General features: G+C 37.9%; 1 protein-coding gene across 2 annotated transcripts in view; it reads right to left on the reverse strand.

Annotated features, from left to right (window-relative positions):
• The window catches only part of LOC110192456 (ATP-dependent RNA helicase DDX19B), a 42,297-nt gene that overhangs the window by 9,960 nt on the left and 8,648 nt on the right, over positions 1-23,689 (reverse strand). For both annotated transcript variants that reach the window (XM_020963625.2, XM_020963626.2), the window contains exons 2-8: positions 11,029-11,077; positions 9,538-9,591; positions 7,364-7,499; positions 6,763-6,855; positions 4,378-4,480; positions 3,645-3,759; positions 1,473-1,650 (exon numbers count right to left, since the gene is read on the reverse strand). In XM_020963625.2, coding sequence (XP_020819284.1) covers positions 1,473-1,650; positions 3,645-3,759; positions 4,378-4,480; positions 6,763-6,855; positions 7,364-7,499; positions 9,538-9,591; positions 11,029-11,077 — 728 coding nt within the window. The remainder of the gene's footprint in view (positions 1-1,472; positions 1,651-3,644; positions 3,760-4,377; positions 4,481-6,762; positions 6,856-7,363; positions 7,500-9,537; positions 9,592-11,028; positions 11,078-23,689) is intronic.

A 23,689-nucleotide genomic window follows, 5' to 3' on the forward strand; every position in this document is an offset into this window, starting at 1 on the left:
AATTAGGATGGCATTGGGGTACCTAGGTGGCATAGTGGATAGAGCACCAGCCCTGAAGTCAGGAGGACCTGAGTTCAAATCTGGCCTCAGATCAAACACTTGACACTTACTAGCTATGTGACCCTGGGCAAGTCACTGAACCTCAATTGCCTAAAAAAAAACTTTTTTAAAAATAGGATGGCATTGAATATTGAATATGTAAATTAGTGTAGGTACAACTGTCATTTTTATCATATTGGCTCTGCCCACCCATGAATAATTAATATTTCTTCAATTATTTAAATCTGACTATATTTGTATAAAAAGTATTTCATAATTATGCTCATGTAGTTCTTGGCAGGTATACTTCCAGGCATTTTATGTTGCCTACGGTTATTTTAAATGGAGCACCTCTTACTATCTCTTCTTGCAGGGTTTTGTTGGTGATATATAGAAATGTTGATGATTTATATGGGTTTATTTTATATCCTGCTACTTTGCTAAAATTATTATTTCAACTAGCTGAATTTTCAGTTGAATCTCTAGGATCTTCCAAGTATATCATCACCTTGTCTGCAAAAAGAGACTGTTTAATTACTTCACTGCTCATTCTGATTCCTTTGATTTTCTTTTCCTTTTCTTATGCTATCACTAGCATTTCTAATAAAATATTGAATAATATTAGTGATATTGGGCATCCTACTTGATTTTTCTAACATTCTTCAAATTAACTCATTACATAGCTTACTAGGTTCAACAAATTACACCAAGAGCAAAATACAAATATTACAAGGCTCTAGTTATATACTACACACACACACACACAAAAATTTGCTTCCTTTAATCTAGTGAGCTAGACCATTCCAAATAACTATTTTAGTTATTCATTCAAAAGACCCTGGGATGATTAATTCATGTGCCAATTCTTTGCATTCCCCTTTACATCTCTCCCGAGGAATACCTAAAAGTGGGAGAGTTATGGAAAAGTCACTGTATCATTCCTCATGGTTTAAGACTATATCATAATTACATTATTCCAAATAAATGAAGTTACATTTATTTATAAAGATATACAAAGACATAACTACCTTTGGTTAATCAATCTGCATCCTCTTGGGGAATGAACTAAGGGCAGCTAAATGGCGCAGTGGATAGAGCACTGGGCCTGGAGTCAGGAAGACATGAGTTCAAATCTGACCTCAGACACTAACTGTGTGACCTTGGGCAAATCAGTTAACCCTATTTGCCTCAGTTTCCTCAACTGTAAAATTAACTAGAGAAGGAAATGGCAAACGCTCCTGTATCTCTGCCAAGAAAACTCCAAATAGGGTTACCAAGAATCGGACACAACTCAAGTGACTGAACAACAACGGCACCTATGCACATGGATTGTAAAGGTAGGCTTTTGAGTTACAGAAGCCATCACAAAAAACCATCCCTAGTCTTACACTCCAAGGTGATTTCCTCCCCCCATTCCCATCAGTGCCTCATACCTCTGGATGCGGATACTCTGATCCTGATGGCCTTGGGTGGCTATCATCACGTCAGCTTCATCCAGAACGAACACCTTGATCTTTTTGGGGTCGATGAACTTCAGCTTGGAGCACCAGTCCAGAACAGTGCCAGGGGTGCCAATTACGATCTGCTCACTGATCTTCTGGCCTCTTTCTACTGTTGAATCAACAATAAACTTTCCATGAGAGTTTCCATCATCAGATGATTATTAATAAAAACACTGCACTGATATACTTGAACAAAGCTATCTTAACGGGAAGGATAAATTATCACTATAGCACTTCACTGTTCACAAACACCGGATAAAAAGAAATTAAAGACCAAACAAACAAGGAGGTAGAGAAAAGTTCATGTAAGTCTTCCTTTTGTTTGATATTAACAACATCAACACCAGTAGCAAGCATGTACATGGCTCTTCAATGTTGTAAATTCCCTTTACATACATCTCATTTCATTTGCTCCTCATAACCACCTCTGCACTAAGTACTCTGGTGACATCCCATCACAGCCGAGGAACCGGGGCTCATCAAACTTCAGTGGCTTGTATATTGTATCAGTGTCTGAGGCCACATTCAAACCCTGGTCATCCTGAATTCAAGTTTGCACTCTGCTTTTCTTCAGCCATACTGCCTCTATAACCAGTCACCCAGTCCTATAGGTTCTCTCTCTAAAATATTTCATGTCTTACCCATCCTTTTCATCATCACGGTCTATAGTTAGTCCAGGGAAAAGCTGGTTTTAACAGACATTTAGTTTGATACGCAAGCTTCTTTGTAAATAGAAATGTTCATGTTTGTTGATGTTTGTCAAGCTGATGATAAAAGAAATATAAAATTAAAAGACAAAAATAGTAGGGGCAGCTAAGTGGCACAGTGGATAGAGCACCAGCCCTCGAGTCAGGATGACCTGAGTTCAAATCCAGCTTCAGACACTTGACACTTACTAGCTATGTGACCCTAGGCAAGTCACTTTACCCTGAATGCCTTACCAAAAAATTAATTAATTAAAAACTTCAGTGAAAAAATAAGGGAGACAGAATCTGAGATTATCTGAGTTACAGCTTCAGATTCCCTTGAGCACTGAGTTCATAATGGCCTTGGACAGTGAAGGCAACTTATATGAGACCAGGAAATTACACAGGCCAAGGTATGAAAAAAGTATTTCTCAAGTTTTCTATGATCAGCACACAGATATACCATGCTAAAAACCAGGGCTATGTAGTTTGAGGAAAAAGACACTAAAAGAAAAAACTATGAAAGGGAAAAAAGTAAAAAGTTCCCCTTGTCTTAAAAGCAAAAAGTTGACATGGATCTCTTTGTAGTCCAACCCCTTCATTTTCTGCCCATCACAGGCCTCTATTATCACTTATCTTTTTCAACCTTAGTTTCATCTGCCCTAAAAAAACTTGCATGGCCTTCAGATATGCTTCCTTATCATTCCCCATCCTGACCATGATTGCTTCTGATTCTAATTTGTTTATGACAGGACTCTGTCTATCTAAGTCATGCATACACTTGGAACTTACCTTGGTATGCTGGGCTAAACTTAATTTCTGCCAGACTACAGGTTCAGTTTTCTTGGCAGTTTTTGTCACCTAGTAAGTCCTTTCCCCAGTACCCAAGAGTTGAGGGCTTATTTTTGCTTATTTCTGTATGCTATGTTAAGTCACCAGTTCCACTAGTGAAATCTCTGTCAGAACAAGTACCAAAAAGTTTTAATGATTATCCTTCATAGAAGAGTTTGAGATTTGATACTGACAAGTACCTTGTAGCAGGTTTTATTTTGTTTTATTTTTCTCACCTCAAGTTCAAGTTAACTTAAAATGTGCATTACTAACAGCTTACTTACTTAAGGTATCACTGCCATTAATTGGCTTTTAATGGTTTTTCAAGCTTTATAGCACAGGAGGAAAATCTCTCCACTGTTTTCTTATAGTTCTTTTTATTAAATAAATTTCTGATTATCTTTTGTTTTTACATTACCTAAATTTCCTTTGCCCTTTCCCCTCCCAGATAAGCCAGCCCTTAAAAAAAAAAAAGACAAAATAGTTTGGCAAAACTAATCAAGGCATTTAAAAAGTCTAACAGTACACATATTCCAATAGAATTTTTTAAAGCTTAAATATTATATCATATTCTTTGTATACTCACATTTATTGCCTCGAACAGCATAAGCAAGCTTAAGTTCTGGATAAAATCTGCCCATCTGTTCAATCACCTTTCCTGTCTGAAGCGCCAGCTCATATGTCGGTGACAGACACAGACACTGAAAAGAAAATAATACAAATTAAGAGATGCACCTTGTAATTTAACAAAGTCATTCAGCAACACAGAATTCCAAGGTACACAGTTCAAGGAAACATTTGGACATTTTGTTTTAGTAGGAGTAAGGTTACTTAGTGATTTTTGACTTTACACATCATTTACATATCTTCTGGCTAATAGAAGCCTTAAAGTACATCTGCATTGGAGCCTCAACTCACAGAATTGCTCACCTCCTGGTATTTTAGTATCTGTTCTATCTAAGGTAGGGATCAAAGAACTACAAAATTCTTGCCTGAGACAAGTCTGAGGTGTCATTTTAGAGATTCATTTCCTTAACTCTCCACCTTAACCCTAGAAAAGAATTATTTTGCATTGTCCCAAAGGCTTATTGGGGAAGTGAGGGAGATACCACTAATGGCTGTTCTCCCTAAGAAGTGGTAGTAGAGAAGGCAATGTGTAACAGCTTAGTAACTGACCAGGAAGATCTTCAAAATACACTGGTAAAAATGATCCACTTCTGAGGGAGCCCTGCTATACTTACTGTTAAAGGAACTGAGACATGTGGCAACATTTCTCCAGATTCAAACTGTCAGGGAACACTTACCCACCAAACCCTTACCTGGGGGTATCTGTTCAAAGGTTCCACTTGGCTAAGCATAGCCAACACAAACGCAGCTGTTTTGCCAGTACCAGACTGAGACTGAGCGATCAGGTTCTGTGGGCTAGGTCAAGAAAGGGCAGGAATTATTAAACAGCTTAAATTTTAAAAAAAATGATTAGGACAAAAACAGACAAAGAAGGGAGTCCTATCAAATTCCTTCTATGACACAATATAGTTTTGACATGTAAACCAGAGAGTGGAAAAACAGAGAAAGAAAAAATATAGACCAATTCCCCTAAAGAATATTGATGTAAAAATTTTATTTTTTAAAAATTATTTATTTTTGAGTTCCAAATTCTTGTTCCCTCTAGTCCTTCCCCCACCTATTGAGAAGCAAGCAATATGATATCAATTATACACATGAAGTCATGAAAAATATTCCATATTAGTCATAGGATGCAAAACTTGTAAATAAAATACTAACAAGCAGATTACAGCAATACATCACAAAGATCACATCCTATGTGCAGGTTGGATTTATACTAGGAATGCAGGGCTGGTTCAATATTATGAAAACTACAAGCATAATTAACCATATCAAAACCATATGATTACATCAAGAGATGTAGGAAAAGCTTTTGACAAAAGACAACACCCATTCCTATTAAAAACACTAAAAAATAGGGCAGCTAGGTGGCGCAGTGGATAGAGCTCTGACCTTGAAGTCAGAAGGACCTGAGTTCAAATCCGGCCTCAGGTACTTGACACTTAACTAGCTGTGTGACCCTGGACAAGTCACTTAACCCCGACTGCCTCACCAAAAAGCAAAAAAGCAAAACCAAACAAAACACTAAAAAGCACAAGAATAAATGGAGCTTTTCTTAAAATGGTAAGTAGTATCTATCTAAAACCAAGAACAAGCATTATCTGTACCAGGGATAAACAATAAGTCTTTCCGATAACACCACGAGTAAAATAAGGATGTCTATTATCATCATTATTATTCAATATTGTACTAGAAATGCTAGCTATGGAAATAAAAGAAGAAATTGAAATTGAAGGAATAAGAATTGACAATAAGGAAACAAAACTATCACTCTTTATAAATGATATGATACTTAGAGAATCCTAAAGAATCAACTAAAAAACTACTTGAAATAATTAACAACTTTAGCAAAGCTGCAGGACATAAAATAACCCCATAGAAAGCATCATCATTTTTATATATTATCAACAAAACTCCCTAGGAGATAGAGAATTTCCACTTAAAATAACTGTAGACCGTATAAAATACTTGGGAGTCTACCTGCCAAGACAAATGTAGAGACTATAGGAACACAATCACAAAATACTTTTCACACAAATAAAGACAAACTAAAACAATCAGAAAAATACTGATTGCTCATGAGCAGGCCAAGCCTAAAAATGAGACAATACTACCTAAATTAATTTACTCACTCAGTGCCATGCCAATCCAATTACCAAATAATTATTTCATAGAGCTAGAAAAAATAATAACAAAATCCATCTGGAAGAACAAAAGATCAAGAATATTAAGGGAATCAATGGGAAAAAAAAGTGATGGAAGGAGACCTTAAAGTGCCAGATCTCAAACTATAGAACAAAGAAGCAATCATCAAATAATCTAGCACTGGTGAAGAAATATAGTGGTTGGTGAGTGGAAGAGATCAGGCACACAATATATAGAAGTAAGTGTTTGATAAACCCAAAGATCCCAGCTATTGGAACAAGAACTCACTATATGACAAAAACTGCTGGGAAAACTTGAAAGCAGTCTGGCGGAAACTAGGGATGGGCCAACATCTCATACCACATGCTAAAATAAGGTTAAAAAAAGAGTACATGATGTAAATATAAAGTGTGACAACATTAGCAAATTAGGGGAGCATGGAAACATTTACCTGTCAGATCTATGGATAAGGGAAGACTTCATAACCAAACAAGAGATAGAGAGGCTCACAGGAGGTAAAATGGATAATTGTGACTACATGAAATTTAAAAGGCTTTTAAACGAATGCAGCCAAGATTAGAAGGGAAATAAGAAACTGGAAAAAACTTTTTACAATAAGTTTCTCTGATAAAGGTCTCACTGTTTTGGTATGAGTGGAAGCTGAATATTCCAAGTTAAAATAGGACCAGAACACCTATTTCTAAAGAAGCAAAAAGGGGCACTCAAAACTTAAATGACTGTGTGTCAAGTTTTGACATTTAAAATGTCCATTAGTGATGTTAAATACTCTTCAGAATCATACTCGTTCTAAATCATGCTGTAGAAATCACACTTTCTAAAACAATCTTTTCAGTTCTTGGGAATAGTTAACACTAATGAAAGGAGTTAAAAAAGGAAATTATGACAGGGCTAAACTGCAATTGGATACATACGGTTCAGCAAGCATCATGGGTAATGCATTTTCTTGTATTTTAGATGGCCGATTGAAACCCATCGCATAGACTCCTTGTAGAAGCTGAGGTTTCCTGTAAGAATGATAATGATATACATTTTATTTGTAATTGTCCATACTAAAAGTCACACTTATGCTTAGCAGATAAGAACATGCAACATCATCTAAAGCACCTACAGTTAATTAAAAACTCTACTATTTCTTTTTTTTTAATTTTTAGGCAATTGGGGTTAAGTGACTTGCCCAGGGTCACAAGCTAGTAAGTTTCAAGTTTTTGGTCTGAGGCTGGACTTGAACTCAGGTCCTCCTGAATTCAGGGCTGTGCTTTATCCACTAGGCCACCTAGCTGCCCCCTAAAAACTTTACTATTTCAAAAACAAGTATACACACTAACCTATCATAATTTCCAAGATATTAGGAAAACATTTTGCTGTGATGACAGAATAAATACATTTAGCTACACTGGCACTTAAAATCTTCACTAGATTATATACAAGGCCAAATATTGAATGAAGTTCCTATATTTGTGTGGCATTACGGCCATGACAGACTAATAATAATTAGAAAGACAACATACTTACAGCCGAAGCTCTTCAAAAGACTTCACTGAATAGAGGGGGGAATTTGGATCCCGCTGAAGGACCTCCACTTGATTGGTGTTATCGACAAGATTATTTCTGATCAGCTTATTTAGCAATGACTGGGCAGCTCTATCCTCTATGGTGAAGAATATAATAATGATGAAAAGTGATTCATGAAAACTGAAAATTCAGTTCACATGCGCTTAAATGTTATAATAGCCACAACACTTGTTCGTATTTCTATCTCTCGCTCTTCCTTATCGATACCTTTCCTCTTCTACCCTTTCTCCCTACTACCTCCGCCAATCCTTTGTCTTCCCCACAAACCCCAAACTACCAGAATGGAAAACTAACAAACAAGTAAAATTCATATAATGCAATAATGTCTTTTGTCTATCCACGTCTTGTCACAAAGGTCAATTTTTTTGGTAATGATTATAACTTCACTTTTTTAGTGTGGGGATTTAAAAAAAATTGTCTAGTGTCTCAACCAGTCAGTCAAAAAGGATTTATTAATTCTTTGTTGAGTGACAAACACTATGGTAAGTGCTGGGGAAACAAAGAAAGGCAAGAAACAGTATCCATTCTCAAAGAACTCAACAGTCTAATGGGTGGAAAATCATGTAAACAATTAGGTACAAACATCTCACACACACATATACCCCCCCCCCAGGATAAATTAAACATAATCACTAAACATTAAAGGGGAATCAGGAAACATGCACTGAATTAAGACATGGAATGTCTTATGAGGAGAATGACAAGGAGGCCAGTGTCACTGGATTGCAAAATACATGGTGGGGAGTGCAGGGGTATAAGAAGACTGGAGAGGTAGGTAGCCGTCAGGTTATGAAAAGCTTTAAAAGACAAAGAATTTTATATTTCATCCTGGAAATAATAAGAAGCTACTGGGATTGAATTGGAAGAGGGGTGTATGTGTGTGAGATACGATCAGATCAATTTGACAGATGAGTGGAGGATGAACTGGAGTGGGGAGAGACTTGAGGTAAGGAAACCAGCTATCAGGCCACTGCAACAGTCCAGGGGTGAGGTGATGAGAGGCTGAACCAGGGTGGTGGTAGTATCAGAGAAGAAAGTGTAATCACGAAGCAAAAATGAACAGGACTTGGCAACTGACTGGATATGGGGCTAAGACAAAATAAACAGTTAAGGATGCCATCTAGGTTGTGAGCCTGAGTAACTAGGAGGATGGGGATGTCTTTGATAGACAGGAAGAGAGTGACAGGAAAGGATGCAAAGGCATCAACTGAATATGGCCTTCTCAAGATGTTCAGCTACAAAAGAAAGGAGAAATACAGGATGATAGCTAGCAGAGAGGACAGATCAAGAGAGGTTTTAAGAGAATAGAGGAGGCAAGGGCATGATTATAGGTAGTAGAGAAGCAGCCAGTAGACGGGGAACCACTGAGGACTAGTGAAAAAGTGAGGATGACAGAAAAAAGCAATCTTCTAGAGAAGGCAGGATGGAATGGGATCTCCTGAGCAGGTGCAGGGGTTTTTCCTTGGCAAGGAGAAGAGCCACCTCCTCATGTGAGACAGAAGTGAAGGAAGAGATAGTAACAGAAGGCATAAGTGATGTGAGATGAAGACAGCAGTAGAGGCAGCTCTCAATGAATGGCCTCAATTTATTCAATGAAATGTGAGACAAGATTCTCAGCCCGGAGGGTAGAGGAAATGGGAGCTATGGGAAGTTTGAGAAGAGAAGGTTTGGAAATTTTGCTGTGGTAAGTGGAATAATTAATCAGTCAGGGAGATATTAAAAGATTTCCTTGCTGCAATGAGGGCCCAGGTGAGATTATGTAACATAGATCTGTAGTAGACCCAGTCAGCACAGTTTCATGATTTGCTCTAGCTTCATTCAGTAACACAAAGGCAGCAGATGGGAGAATAATCCAAGGCTGAGGCTTGGAAGCACAAGGTCAGAGATTCAGTAAATATTTGATGCTAAAGATCCTATCAATTTACTTTAAATACAGATCATTAGTACAATCACTTAAACATATTATAAGTTTAGGGCTCCTTTATCTGTCCCGTGATTCATATTGTTACTTTTTAGAATGACGCTTTACAAATAAGTGCAATTCTTTATTTTAAATTTAAGAACCTAATTCATAGAATCCTTTTATTCCTTCCGTACTTTAAAACTACAGTTACCTTTCTCCTCTTCATCTGTCTTTTCTACATTTTCACTGGATTTGACAATAGTACCTAAAGAATTAGACAAAAGATTATTAGTCAAAAGTAAATCCTATGTTCAAGAGTTAAGACAATTCAAATCTTGCACCCAACGAAAGATGTCAAAGCCTAGGGAGAAAAAATGGCTCTCCATTCTTACCTCACCCCCACCCCAAATTTTTCTTGGCTGTTACTGTTCTATATAATATTCCAAACACGACCCTATACGTATCTTTGTAGGTTCCTACACTAACAAAATTACTCTAAGTGTTGTATTTGCATATATTTAAAGCCTCTCTAAAATGTCCCTACAAAGGCAGCTAGTGGGGCAGTAGATAGAGCACCCACGCTGGAGTCAGGAGGACCTGAGTTCAAATCCACCCTCAGACACACAATACTTCCTAGCTGGGTGACTCTGGGCAAGTCACTTAACTCCAAATTACCTCACTAAAAAAATAAATAAATAAAATAAATTAAAAAAATGTCCCTACCAAAGACCTAAGGATTTATCAACACAATAGTATTCTATTACATTCACACAGCATAGCTCATATATCCATTCCCCAACTGATGAGCATCCCTCGAGTTTCCAATTCTTTGCCACTACCAAAAGAGTTGCTATAAATATATTTGCATATGTGGGGTTTTTTCTTTGATCTTTCTGGTGGTACAAACCTAGTAGTGGTACTGCTAGGTCAAAGGGCATATTTGGTTAATAACAGCTTTTTCATCATAGTTCCAAATTGTTTTCAAAATGATTGGACCAGTTCACAGCTCAACCAACAGTACATTAGTGGAACTGTTTTTGTTGTAGCCTCTTCAACATCAATCACTGTCCTCTTTCGTCAACTTTGCGATCTAATGGGCATAAAGCAGTGTCTCAGAAAAGCTCTGATTTGTATTTCTCCAATTACCAGTGATTTGGAGCATTTTTTTCATATGGGTATTGAGAATTTGGTTTCCTTTCTCTGAAAACTGCTTATTCATATCCTTTGACCATTTATGAATTGGGGAATAGCTCTAATCATTATAGATCTGACTTAGTTCCCTATCTTAGAAATCACACCTTCATCAGAGAAAGTTGCTACAGAGATCCCTGCCCCCAATCTCCTTCTTGAGAAACTTGATGTCAAAATAGTTAGAATGAGCATTTTCTTTGGTTGCTCGTACATTGGTTGTTCTATTCATCCTTATTAAAAAGAAATATTACAAATAAAAAACCCCACAACATTGGCATTACATTCAATAATCAAAGGCCAAGTGAGTATCTACATAAATATATTAAAGTTTCCTTATAAAAATCTAGCTTAGGGTGGGACGGGGGTAGGATTAAACCTGACATCGACATTTATTAACTGCTATGTTTAATACAAACCATGTTTGTATATGATTGCTGTAAGTTCAGAGAAAAACACCTTGAATAAAGCCACATTTCACTTTTAGCTCTGTTTATAATTACTAGCTACTCACCATTAGTATCTGGTTTGACTCTCTCTTCCTTCAAATGTAAGTTGCTCAACTACATGGAGAAATAAAAGGAAGATATATCAGGACCATTATCCACCCAAATATGTTTGGCTCTGAGAGAGGCTGAAACAATCTAACCTTCAAATATATCAAGGTCACTTTTTTTGCTTAAAAGTTGGAGGAGGGGGCAGCTAGGTGGCGCAGTGGATAGAGCACTGGCCCTGAAGTCCTCAGATCAAACACTTGACACTTACTAGCGGTGTGACCCTGGGCAAGTCACTTAACCCCAATTGTCTTAAAAAAAAAGAAAAAATTAAAAAAAATTGGAGGAAAGAATGTTAGAGCAAATTTTCCTTAGTTTAACAGTAGGATGAAAAATGCTTTTTTAACAGTCCAAACTCAAAACTTTTTTTTGACCAATGCTCCTATAATTCATGAATTGCCAATTATTCTGAAAACATTTCTCTTACAACAAGAGGATATTAGCTAGGAATTAGTTAGGGTATGAGGCACTATTTCCTTCCATTTAAAGAGTTTCCCTCTCAGTCTCATCAGCCTCCCCATGGACTGAAATATCAACCCTCCTGAGCTGACTCCCAAATGGATATAGCTGGCTTTCATCCTAATTTTCCAATTTCTGTTGTGTTCCAGTGTCCCAGGTTCCCAACATGGTAATCATCCTTGACTCTTCCCTCTCACTCACCCCTCACATCCAATCATGTTTTGTCAGTTCTCTCTCTCAACATCTCTCACATGGCCTAAGCATCCAGATTCAGACACTCATCATCTTTCTTCTCCCCCACTAACAAGTCTCCATTCAGCCAGTCTCTCCCTTATCTAATGCACCCCATGAATTGCTGCCAAATTAGTATTCTTTTTTTATTTTATTAATTTATTTGATTTGTCAATAATCACTTCCATATGTTTTTGAGTTGAAAATTTTTCTCCCCCTTCCTTCCCCCACCCTCCCCAAGACGGCACATAATCTGATATAGGCTTTACATTTACATACCCATTAAACATATTTTCACACTAGTGAAGTTGTAAGTAAAAATTAAAACCAATAGGAGGAACCATCAGAAAGAGGAAACAAAACTCAACAGAGGGTAAAAATAAGTGATAGCAATTCGACTTCCATAGTTCTTTCTTTGGATGTGGACAGCATTTTCCATCCCGAGGACTCTGGAGATGTCTTAGATCCTTGTAATGCTGAGAAGGGTTCAGTTTAACAATATTAGTCATTGCATAACGTGGCTGTTATTGTGTACAAAGTCCTCTTGGTTCTGCTCACTTCACTCAGCATCAGACCATACAAGTCTTTCCAGGTTTTTCTGAAGTCAACCTGTTCATCATTTCTTAGAGCACAATAGTATTACATTACATTCATATACCACAACTTGCTCAGCCATTCCCCAATTGATGGGCATCCTCTCAATTTCCAATTCTTTGCCACCACAAAAAGAGCTGCTATGAATATTTTTGTACATGTGGGTCCTTTTCCCATTTGTTTGATCTCTTTGGGATATAGCCCTAGAAGTGCTATTGCTGGATCAAAGGGTATGCACATCTTTGTAGCCCTTTGGGCATAATTCCAAATTGTTCTCCAAAATGGTTGGATCATTTCACAACTCCACCAACAATGCATTTGTGTTCCAATTTTCCCACATCCTCTCCAACATTTATCATTTTCCTGTTTTGTCATGTTGGCCAATCTGATAGGTGTGATGTGGTACCTCAGAGTTGTTTTGATTTGCATTTCTCTAATCAATAATGATTTAGAGCATTTTTTCATATGACTATAGATGGCTTTAATTTCTTCATCTGAGAACTGTCTGTTCATATCCTTTGACCATTTATCAATCGGGGAATGGCTTGTATTCTTATAAATTTGTCTTAATTCTCTACATATTTTAGAAATGAGGCCTTTATCAGAGAGACTGACTGGTTGTAAAAATTCTTTCCCAATTTTCTACCTTTCTTCTAATCTTAGCTGCATTGGCTTTGTTTGTGCAAAAACTTTTCAATTTCATGTAATCAAAATGATCCATTTTGCATTTCGTAATGTTCTCTATCTCCTGTTTGGTCATGAGTTCTTCTTTTCTCCATAGATCTGATAGGTAAACTATTCCTTGTTCTCCCAGTTTACTTATGTATCAGCCTTTATATCTAAGTCATGAACCCATTTTGACTTTTTTTTGTTATATGGTGTGAGATTTGGGTCTATGCCTAGTTTCTGCCATACTCTTTTCCAGTTTTCCCAGCAGTTTTTTTCAAAGAGTGGGTTCTTATCCCAGAAGCTGGGGTCTTTGGGTTTATCAAATAATAGATTACTATAGTCATTGACTACTGTGTCTTGCATATTTAACCTATTCCACTGATCCACCTCCCTATTTCTTAGCCAGTACCAAGCAGTTTTGATGATTGCTGCTTTATAATACAATTTAAGATCTGGAATTGCTAGGCCACCTTCCCCTGCATTTCCTTTCATTAGTTCCTTTGATATTCTGGACCTTTTGTTTTTCCAGATGAATCTTGTTATTATTTTTTCTAACTCTATAAAACAATTTCTTGGTAGTTTGATTGGTATGGCACTGAATAAGTAAATTAGCTTAGGTAGGATTGTCATTTTTATTATATTAGCTCAGCCTACCCATGAGCAACTGATGTTTTTCCAATTATTTAGATCTGATTTTATTTGTGTGAAAAGTGTTTTGTAATTGTGTTCATAGAGTTCCTGGGTTTGTTTCGGGAGGTAGACTCCTAAATATTTTATAATGTCTACAGTAAATTTAAATGGGATTTCTCTTTCTATCTCTGGCTGCTGGGCTCTGTTGGTAATATACAGAAATGCGGATGATTTATGTGGGTTTATTTTATAGCCTGCAACTTTGCTAAAGTTGTTTATTATTTCAAGTAGTTTTTTACTTGATTCTCTAGGATTCTCTAAGTATGTCATCATGTCACCTGCAAAGAGTGATAGCTTCGTTTCTTCTTTGACTATTCTAATGCCTTCAATTTCTTTTTCTTCTCTTATTGCTAAAGCTAACGTTTCCAGTACAATATTGAATAACAGTGGTGAAAATGGACATCCTTGTTTCACCCCCAATCTTATTGGAAATGCTTCTAGCCTGTTCCCATTACATATAATGCTTGCTGAAGGTCTTAGATAAATGCTATTTATTATTTTAAGAAAGACTCCATTTATACCTATGCTTTCTAGTGTTTTTAATAGGAATGGGTGTTGCATTCCAAATTAGTATTCTTAAAGCACAGGTCTAAATATGTCACCCTCCTGAAGGAGGTTTTGCCAACTCCCCGATGGCTCTCGGACAAACAAAACCTAACCTCCTCTGTTAGGCATGCAAAGCTCTCACAGCCCGGCTCCAGCCTATTTTTCTAGGCTGAAGGCTGTGATACCCCTCAGACATACAACCTTCCCAAAACCACCTACCTGCTCTTCCCTGGACACCTTTTCTATTACATCTGCAAGTCTGGAATGCTCTCCCTCATCTCTCAGAATCCTTTATCTCCTTTCCAATGTGACTTAAGGGGAAGCTCCTACAAGGGCTTTCTCCTGACTCTCAGTTGTTAGTCTCTTCTCACCTCTAGAACTGCTTTGAATATATACTCTATTTAATCATCTGTGAGCATGTTTTACCTTCCCAGCAGAATATAAGCTCCTTGAGGGAAGAGACTGTCACTTTTGTATCCCCAGTGTCTAACATAGAAACCACACAAAGCAGATGCTTAAATAAATATTTGCTGGATTTCATCCGATGTGATCCAAGTTGTCATTCCTCTGATATTACAAACAAAAAGTAGCTAATGCCACCAGCAATGCTGGCTAGCAGGCTGACAGTCAAGTCGGTTAATAAAACATCACTAAGCGCCCATTATGTGCCAAGCACTGAGCTAAGTGCTGGGGACATAAATATAAAAAATGAAGTGACGAGATAGCTGCCTGGGAGCCCTCTTTAAATGGGGGCTCTGGGAGAAGTTGTTGCTCCTCCCTCCTGCTCTCCCATCAGAGGGGCAGAGGCAACTGAAGAGTGATGACGAGGCTGTTGTTGTTGTTTGTCCTTTGTTTTCCAAGAGGACCATGACATCAGGAAGGTGACGCCATGACTTTCAAGTGAATTGGATTTAAGTGAGGGAGGGCTATGCAAAGTCAACAGCCTCACTTTCTCCTCCAGAGCCATCTGAGCCCAGTGGCCAGATATAGGTCAAGACAACTGGAGATGGCCCAGCATGATGAGGTGGGAATCAAGTCCACAAGGATTCATTAAGCTTTATTATGTGATGGGCACTGTGCTAAGCACTGGGCAAACAAAGAAAGGCAAAAACCAGTCCCTGACCTCAAGGAGTCCACAGTCTAATGGGGAAGACAACAACTATGCAAACAACCATGTACAAACAAGATATATAGAAGGTAAATTGGAGCTAGGATCACAGAGAAAAGGATTTACTGCACAAGGTGAGATTTTAACTGGGACCTTAAGGAAACTGAAATGAGGAGAGAGAATTCTAAACATGAGAAAATGAAAATGCACTGAATCAGGACATGGAGTATACTGGGCAAAAAATAGTGAGGAAGTCAGTCATGCTCAATTGCACAACATGCAAAAGGAAGCAAGGTATACAAAGACTGGAAAAGTAGAAGGGCCTGGTTTATAAGGATCTTTAAAAGCAAAACAGAGGATTTTATATTTGATCTTAAAACTAATAGGGAGCCGACTATACTGAATGAGGGCAAGACATGGTCAGACCTGAGCTTTAGGAAGATCACTGCTGAGGGGGATGGACTGGAGTGGAGAAAGACCTGAAGTAGTGAGACCAACCAGCACGCTATTGCAATAAGATATGTGTGAGGTGACGATGGTCTGCAACAGGTGGTAGCAATGCCAGAGGAGAGAAGAGAAGATATATCAGCTAGAAATGTCACAAAGGAAAAATTGACAGGACTTAGCAACTGATTGGAAATAAGAAGGAAGAAAATGAAGAGTTGAAGATGATACTTAAATCATGAGCCTGGGCAACTGGGAAGATGGTGGTTATCCTTTGCTGTAATAGGAAAAGTCGGGAAAAGGAGGGGACTGAGGAAAAGATGATGAGTTCAGTTCTGATCAATTATGCTGATAGTTTTCCTAATATTGAACCAGCCCTGCAATCCTGGTATAAATCCTACCTGGTCACAGTGTAGTGTTCTTGTGATAAGGTGCTGTAATCTATTTGCTAATATTTTATTTAAAATTTTTGCATCTATATTCATTAAGGAAGTTGGTCTATAATTTTCTCTCTCTATTTTGACTCTTCCCAATTTAGGTATCAGCATCATATTTGTATCATAAAAAGAATTTGGTAAGACTCTTTCTTCACCTATTTTCCCAAATAGTCTATATGGTATTAGAATTAATTATTCTTTAAATGTTTGATTGAATTTGCTTGTAAATCCATTTGGACCTGGAGAATTTTTCCTAGGGAGTTCATTGATAGCTTGTTCAATTTTTTTTTTCTGAGATGGGGTTATTTAAGTACTTTATTCCCTCTTCTGTTAATCTGGGCAATTTTTGTTTTTGTAAATATTCATCCATTTCACTAAGATTGTCAATTTTATTGGCATACAGTTGGGCAAAATAGTTCCTAATTGTTGTTTTAATTTCCTCTTCATTTGCCGGTGAATTCACCCTTTGCATTCTTGATACCGGAAATTTGGTTTTCTTCTTTCTTTCAATTAAATTAACCAAAAGTTTATCTATTTCATTGGGTTTTTTTTTCATAAAACCAGCTCTTAATTTTATTAGCTCAATAGTTTTCTTAATTTCAATTTTATTAATCTGTCCTTTGGTTTTCAGTATTTCTAATTTGGTATTTAACTGGGGATTTTTAATTTGTTCTTTTTCTAATTTTTTTAATTTCATGCCCACTTCATTGAGCTCCTCTTTCTCTATTTTATTCTTGTAAGCATTTAGAGATATCAAACTGCTTTGGCTGCATCCCGTAAGTTTTGGTATGTTGTCTCACTACTGTCGCTCTCTTGGATGAAGTTATTGTTTCTATGATTTGTTGTTTGACCCACTCATTCTTTAGGATTAGATTATTTAGCTTCCAATTAATTTTTAGTCTATCTTTCCATGGCCCTTCATTATAATTTTTATTGCATCATGATCTGAAAAGGATGCAATTAATATTTATTTCTGCACTGGATTGTGAGGTTTTTATGCCCTAATACAGGGTGAATTTTTGTGTAAGTGCCACATAACACTGAGAAAAAATTATATTCCTTTCTATCCCCATTCAGTTTTCTCCAAAGGTCAACCATATCTAACTTTTCTAAAATTCTATTCACCTCCTTAACTTCTTTCTTGTTTATTTTGTGGTTAGATGTATTTAGTTCAGAGAGGAGGAGGCTGAGGTCCCCCACTAGTATAGTTTTGTTGTCTATTTCTTCCCTTATCTCCCTGAACTTCTCCTCTAAGAATCTGGCACTAGCTGTGTGACTCTGGACAAGTCACTTAACCCCAACTGCCTCACCAAAAAGCAAAAAAAAAAAAAAGAATTTGGCTGTTATACCACTTGGTGCATATATGTTTAGTAATGATATTACTTCATTGTTTATGGTGCCTTTTAGCAGGATGTAGTTTCCTTCCTTATCTCTTTTAATGAGATCTATTCTTGCTTTTGTTTTGTCTGAGATAAGGATTGCTACCCCTGCTTTTTTTACTTCAGCTGAAGCATAATATATTCTACTCTAGCCTTTTTTTTTTACCTTTACCCTGTATGTATCCCTCTGTTTCAAATGTGTTACTTATAAACAACATATTGTAGGATTATGGTTTTTAATCCATTCTGCTATCCATTTCTGTTTTATGGGAGAGTTCATCCCATTCACATTCACAGTTATGATTACTATCTGTGTCTTTCTCTCCATCCTATCCCTCCCCACCCCAATTATACTTTTCTTTCTCCTTTCTCCCTTTTCCTCCTCACTAGTGTTTTGCTTTTGACCACAGCCTCCCTCAGTCCCCCCCTCCCTTCTATCAGCCCCCTCCCTTTACTTTTGCCTTTCCCTTTCTACTTCCTATGGCATAAGTTAGATTTCTATACCTGATTATGTTATTCTCTCTTTGAACCAAATCTGATGAGAGTAAAGTTCAAACAATGCTCATCTTCCTTCCTTCTTTCTCTCTACTGTAATAGGTTTTTGTGCCTTTTCATGTAATGAAATTTACCCTTGTCTGCCTCCTCCTTTCCTTTTCTCCCAGTACAATCCCTTAATTAGATCTACTTAGTCCACTTAATTAGCTTTTCTATCATTACATCAAAGTCAACTTCTACTCACCCCCTCTGTCTATGTATGCCCCTTTTGAATGGTGTAATAACAATGCAGTTGTGAAGATTTACAAGTGTCATCTTCCCTTGTAGGGATGTAAACAGTTTGCCCTTGTTAATAACATATTGTTTTTTTTTCTGTCCTGTTTACCTTTTTATGCCTCTCTTGAGTCTCGTATTTGAAGATCAAATTTTCTGTCAAGCTCTGGTCTTTTTTTTTTTTATCTCTGTGCATATCTCTCATTTTAAAAAAAATTTATTAATTTATTTTGATTTATCAACAATCACTTCCATATGCTTTTTTTTTTCATACGCTTTTGAGTTGAAAATTTTTCTCCCCCTTCCTCCCCCCCCCCCGAAGACGGCACATAATCTGATATAGGCTATACATTTACATTCCTATTAAACATATTTCACATTAGTGAAGTTGTAAGTAAAAATTAAAACCAATAGGAGGAACCCTCAGAAAAAGGAAACAAAACTCAACAGAAGGTAAAAATAAGTGATAGTGATTCAACTTCCATAGCTCTTTCTTTGGATGTGGACAGCATTTTCCGCCCCGAGACCTCTGGAGATGTCTTAGATCCTTGTAATGCTGAGAATGGTTCAGTTTAACAATATCAGTCATCGAATAACATGGCTGTTATTGTGTACAAAATCCTCTTGGTTCTCCTCACTTCACTCAGCATCAGACCATACAAGTCTTTCTAGGTTTTTCTGAAGTCAGCCTGTTCATCATTTCTTATAGCACCATAGTATTCCATTACATTCATATACCACAACTTGCTCAGCCATTCCCCAATTGATGGGCATCCTCTCAATTTCCAATTCTTTGCCACCACAGAAAGAGCTGCTATGAATATTTTTGTACGTGTGGGTCCTTTTCCCATTTGTTTGATCTCTTTGGGATATAGCCCTAGAAGTTAAGCTCTGGTCTTTTCATCAGAAAGATTTGGAAATCCCCTATTTCACTGAATGTTCATCTTCTCCCCTGAAAGATTACGCTCAGTTTTGATGGGTAGTTGATCCTTGGTTGTAATCCAAGCTCCTTTGCCTTAAAGAATATCATAATCCATGCCCTACGATCTTCTAATGTAGAAGCTGCAAGGTCCTGGCTAATCTTGACTGTGGTTCCATGATATTTAAATTGTTTTCTTTCTGGCTGCTTGCAGTATTTTCTCTTTGACCTGGCAATTTTGGAATTTAGCTATTATTTTCCTTGGCATTTTCAATTTGGGATCTCTTTGAGGAGGTGATTGGTGGATTCTTTCAATGACTATTTACCCTCTGGTCCTAGGACCTCTGGGCAGTTTTCCTTGATGATTTCCTGAAAGATGCTGTCCAGGCTCTCTTTTTCATCATGGTTTTCAGGTAGACTAATAATTTTAAAATTGTCTCTCCTGGATCTATTTTCCAGGTCAGTTTTTCTACCAATGAGGTATTTTACATTTTCATCTATTTTTTCATTCTTTTGTTTCTGTTTGACTGATTCTCACTCTCTCATAGAGTTATTAGCTTCCACTTGCCCAATTCTAATTTTTAACCAATTGTTTTCTTCTATTAGATTTTGTACCTCCTTTTCTATTTGGCCCATTTTACTTTTTAAGGAGTTATTTTCTTCAATGTACTTTTCCATTTGGCCAACTGTATTTTTTAAGGAATTGTTTTCTACAGTTAATTTTTGTCCTTCCTTTTCCAAGCTATTAACTCTCTCTTACATGGCTCTTATTTCTTTTCCCAATTTTTCTTCTGCCTCTCTTATTTGACTTTTAAAATCCTTCTTGAGCTGTTTCAAGAAGGTTTTTTGGGCTTGAGACCAGTTCATCGTCCCTTTTGAAGTTTTGGATGTGGGTATATTGACAATCTTGTCTTCTTCTGAATTTCTGACTTGATCTTCCCTGTCCCCACAACAAGCATCTATGGTCATTGTACATTTCTTTTTGCTCATGGTGTTTGCTTATTTCCTGACTTTAAAAAAAAAATTGAGCAGGGGACATTGACCCAAGCTTCTTGTGCTGGGGGCTGGGGGGCCTGGTCACTGGCTTTGTGTGTTGGGGCCTCAGATGCTGGCAGCCGGAGGCTGTAGAGTTCTGGTAGCTTACCTGGTGTTGGGCTAGAATCAGCAACACTGAAACACTAGGGGTAGGAGTAGGGAGTCTGACCCCTGGGGGTCACCTGCTCATCCAGTCCCTGTGCTAGTTTCTTTGGCTCCTGCTCACCCAGGTCTTGCACTCCATTCTTTGGCTCCTCCTCACCCAGGTCTTGCAACAGGGATGTTTCACTGCTGGAGGATGTCTCTCAGCCTGAAGCTTTACCTCTTAGAGTTGTGCTTCCCAGAGTTTTGCTGAGGCACTGGGAGACTTGGTTCGTGGTGGTTTTCAGAGCTGGTATCCACCCATTCCCATCTGTATTGATGCACTCGGGATGTGGGGGGCACGCCACAGAGGGGTCCTGGTGTTGGTGCTTGCCTGCTTCACCACATGGGGCTCAGGATATACCCCTGGTATGCTGAAGTGGGGCTTTATGCTAGCTTACTGGGACACCTGTACTGCTCCCCCTCCCTCAGAGCAAGAGAGACCTTTCCTGTTAATCCCCCAAGCTTCCTGGGCTACAAGACTGCTGTACCCCATCTTTCTGCTAGTTCAGCTGTTCCAGGGTTTTTCCTGGATCAATAGTTTCTAGGCTTTCAGAGGTCAATGAGGGAGAATAAGAGCAACTTACTTCTTACTCCAACATCTTGGCTCCAGAAGCAGCAATTGCTGAGTTTCATTTTGGATATGTTAAGTTTAAGATGCCTACAAGATATCCAGTTGAGATGGTCAGCAGGCTGTTGGAGACGTGAGTATAAAAGGCAGGAGAGAGGTGGCTGTTGTTATTGTCAAGTCATTTCAGCTCTGTCGACTCTTCCTGACCCCATTTGGGGTTTTCTCGGCAAAGACACTGAAGAAGTTTGCCATTTCCTTCTCCAGATCATTTTACAGATGAGGAAACTGAGGCAAACAGGGTTAAGTGACTTGGCCAGGGTCTGAGACTGAATACGAACTCAGGTGCTCCTGACTTCAGGCCGGCGCTCTATCTACTATACCACCTAGCTGCCCAGGAAGAAAGGTTAGGGCTGGCCAAATCTATCTGAGAAGCATCAAGGTAGAGATAACAGAATCCATGGCAGCTGAGGAGATGGCCAAGTGAAAGAGCAAAGAGGGAGAAGAGAAAAGAGCCCAGGCTCTAACCTACTGTTAGCAAGTATGACCTGAATGAAGATCCAGCCAAGAAAACTGAGAAGAAGCAGTCCTGAGGAAGAGAACTATGACAGGATAGTGGCACAGAAACCTAAAGAGAAGAGTTATTAAGAAGAGGGTGACACTCAGTGTCAAAGGCTGCAGAGAAGTCAAGATGGATGAGGCCTGAGAAAAGGCCATTGGATTTGGCAATCAAGATATCACTGGTCTTTGGAGAGAGTAGTTTCAGTTGAATAATGAGGTCAAAAGCCAGACAACAGAAAATTATAAGGAGAGTAAGAGAAGAGGAAGCCTTATCAAGGCATATAGACAGGAAAGGTGGTCAAAGAATGTCAAGTCTAGAAATAGCATTCATAAGCATGAATGGTTATAAACCAGTTCTGTTGAGAAATATGCTCCATCTATGGTACTGCAGTATGCCTAAGTACTGCCTCAAATTCAACTGCCACCCAACTACCATGCTGGGCACCCTAAATTGCAAACTTGCAGGGAGCAGCATGACTACTCTATATACTGAGACATCCAAATACCCAAACTAGAAACAAGAATGCTGCTGGCACGTAACCACTACTCATCAGCACTGTGTCTGATCTGAATTATAATTATAATAATAGCTAGCACTTATATAACACTTACTAGGTGCCAGGCACAGCAGCACTAAGCTATATATTATTTCATTTGATCCTCAACAACTCTGGAGATATGGGTAATGTTATTATCCCCTTTTTACAGATGAGGAGACTGAGGCAAACAGAGATTAGGTGACTTACCTGAGGTCCCATAACTAGGGCCTAAAGCCAGATTGAACTCAGGTCTTCCTAACTCCAGGCCAGCAAACTATGCAGGAGGTAGAAAACGAATATTGACCTTATTTGAAAGGCTCTCAGCAACTTTAAGGTTTTTATATCAAAAAACGATCAAGAACGTCTAACAAGAGCTCATTCCAGAACACGTAGTTCACCAGGTTCCTCCATGTCTATCAAAGCCTTTTCTGATTCTTCTCCTGCTGTCAAAAGATAGTCACTACTATTCACTGTAATCTTCCACATTACAGCAATCCTGAGGAACTAAGTGAACTACTTACTTACTCCAGGCATCCAGAAGCCTCAAACTTATGTGTCATCACGCTATACGTACAAGTACTGCATACTTTTAGTAAGCAGTCCTTCAGCTACAACACAAACCAGACATGATATCTTTTCACTCCTATGAAGCAAATCAAGTACCCAAGACCCTATCTTACAATTCAACAAGCATTTGCTAAGTCCCTACTGTGTGTGAAGTACTGTACTGTGCTAGGGACTGATGATATTAAAAAAAAGTTAATAGCCTTTGCTGTCAAGGAGATGACATTTCCTTTACGTAATTTAAGGCATATAATTCAATACCTATGCTTCCATGTTTCCTCTCCAACCTAGCACAATAAAAACAACAGAAAGTATTAGAAAGGGCTAGACAAAGGACAGGTAGAGTCCACTGGCCTAATATTATACATGGGAAATCAACCCAAGAGAACTGGATGAGAATTCAAAGGATAGAAGCAAAAAAGATACTAATGGAATAGGGAAAGAGAGACCAGTGTAAAGAGAACATTACAGGCATAGAGTAAATTCATTAACCAACTCCAATTTTTAAATTTTTGAAAGCACAAAAGACAAAAGCAAAGCTAGGTAAACTGAAGATGAATACAAAATAGAATAGAATAGTCCTATAAGAGTATCAGGATCTTTAATCTTCGGAATGAACTGAGGCTAGCAATTCATGCAAGGACAGCACAAAATGTTTCTTGTTTTTATTCTTTTAAACTAAGTACATAAGAGCAATAGGAACCTCAGAAAAGAGATAAGACAGCTGCTCAGAATGGGTGAGATGAAGATAAATATTGAACTGCCCAATTCCTATTTTGTTTATGTGTTTTCTTCCAAAGAGAATGGTCTTTAAACCGGAAAATAAAGGACAAAAGTAGTTAACAAGGAACTGAAACTAAAGAAGATGAAAGTTGAAAAGACAGAACCTAGCCTGCTAGGCAAACTATATTCATTTTATTCACTCAACAAACTATCATTAAGCACCAATTATGTCTAATTACTTTGTTT

The sequence above is a fragment of the Phascolarctos cinereus genome, unplaced genomic scaffold, assembly GCF_003287225.1.
Source record: "Phascolarctos cinereus isolate Bilbo 61053 unplaced genomic scaffold, phaCin_HiC Scaffold_2;HRSCAF=192, whole genome shotgun sequence".
NCBI classification, from domain to species: domain Eukaryota; kingdom Metazoa; phylum Chordata; class Mammalia; order Diprotodontia; family Phascolarctidae; genus Phascolarctos; species Phascolarctos cinereus.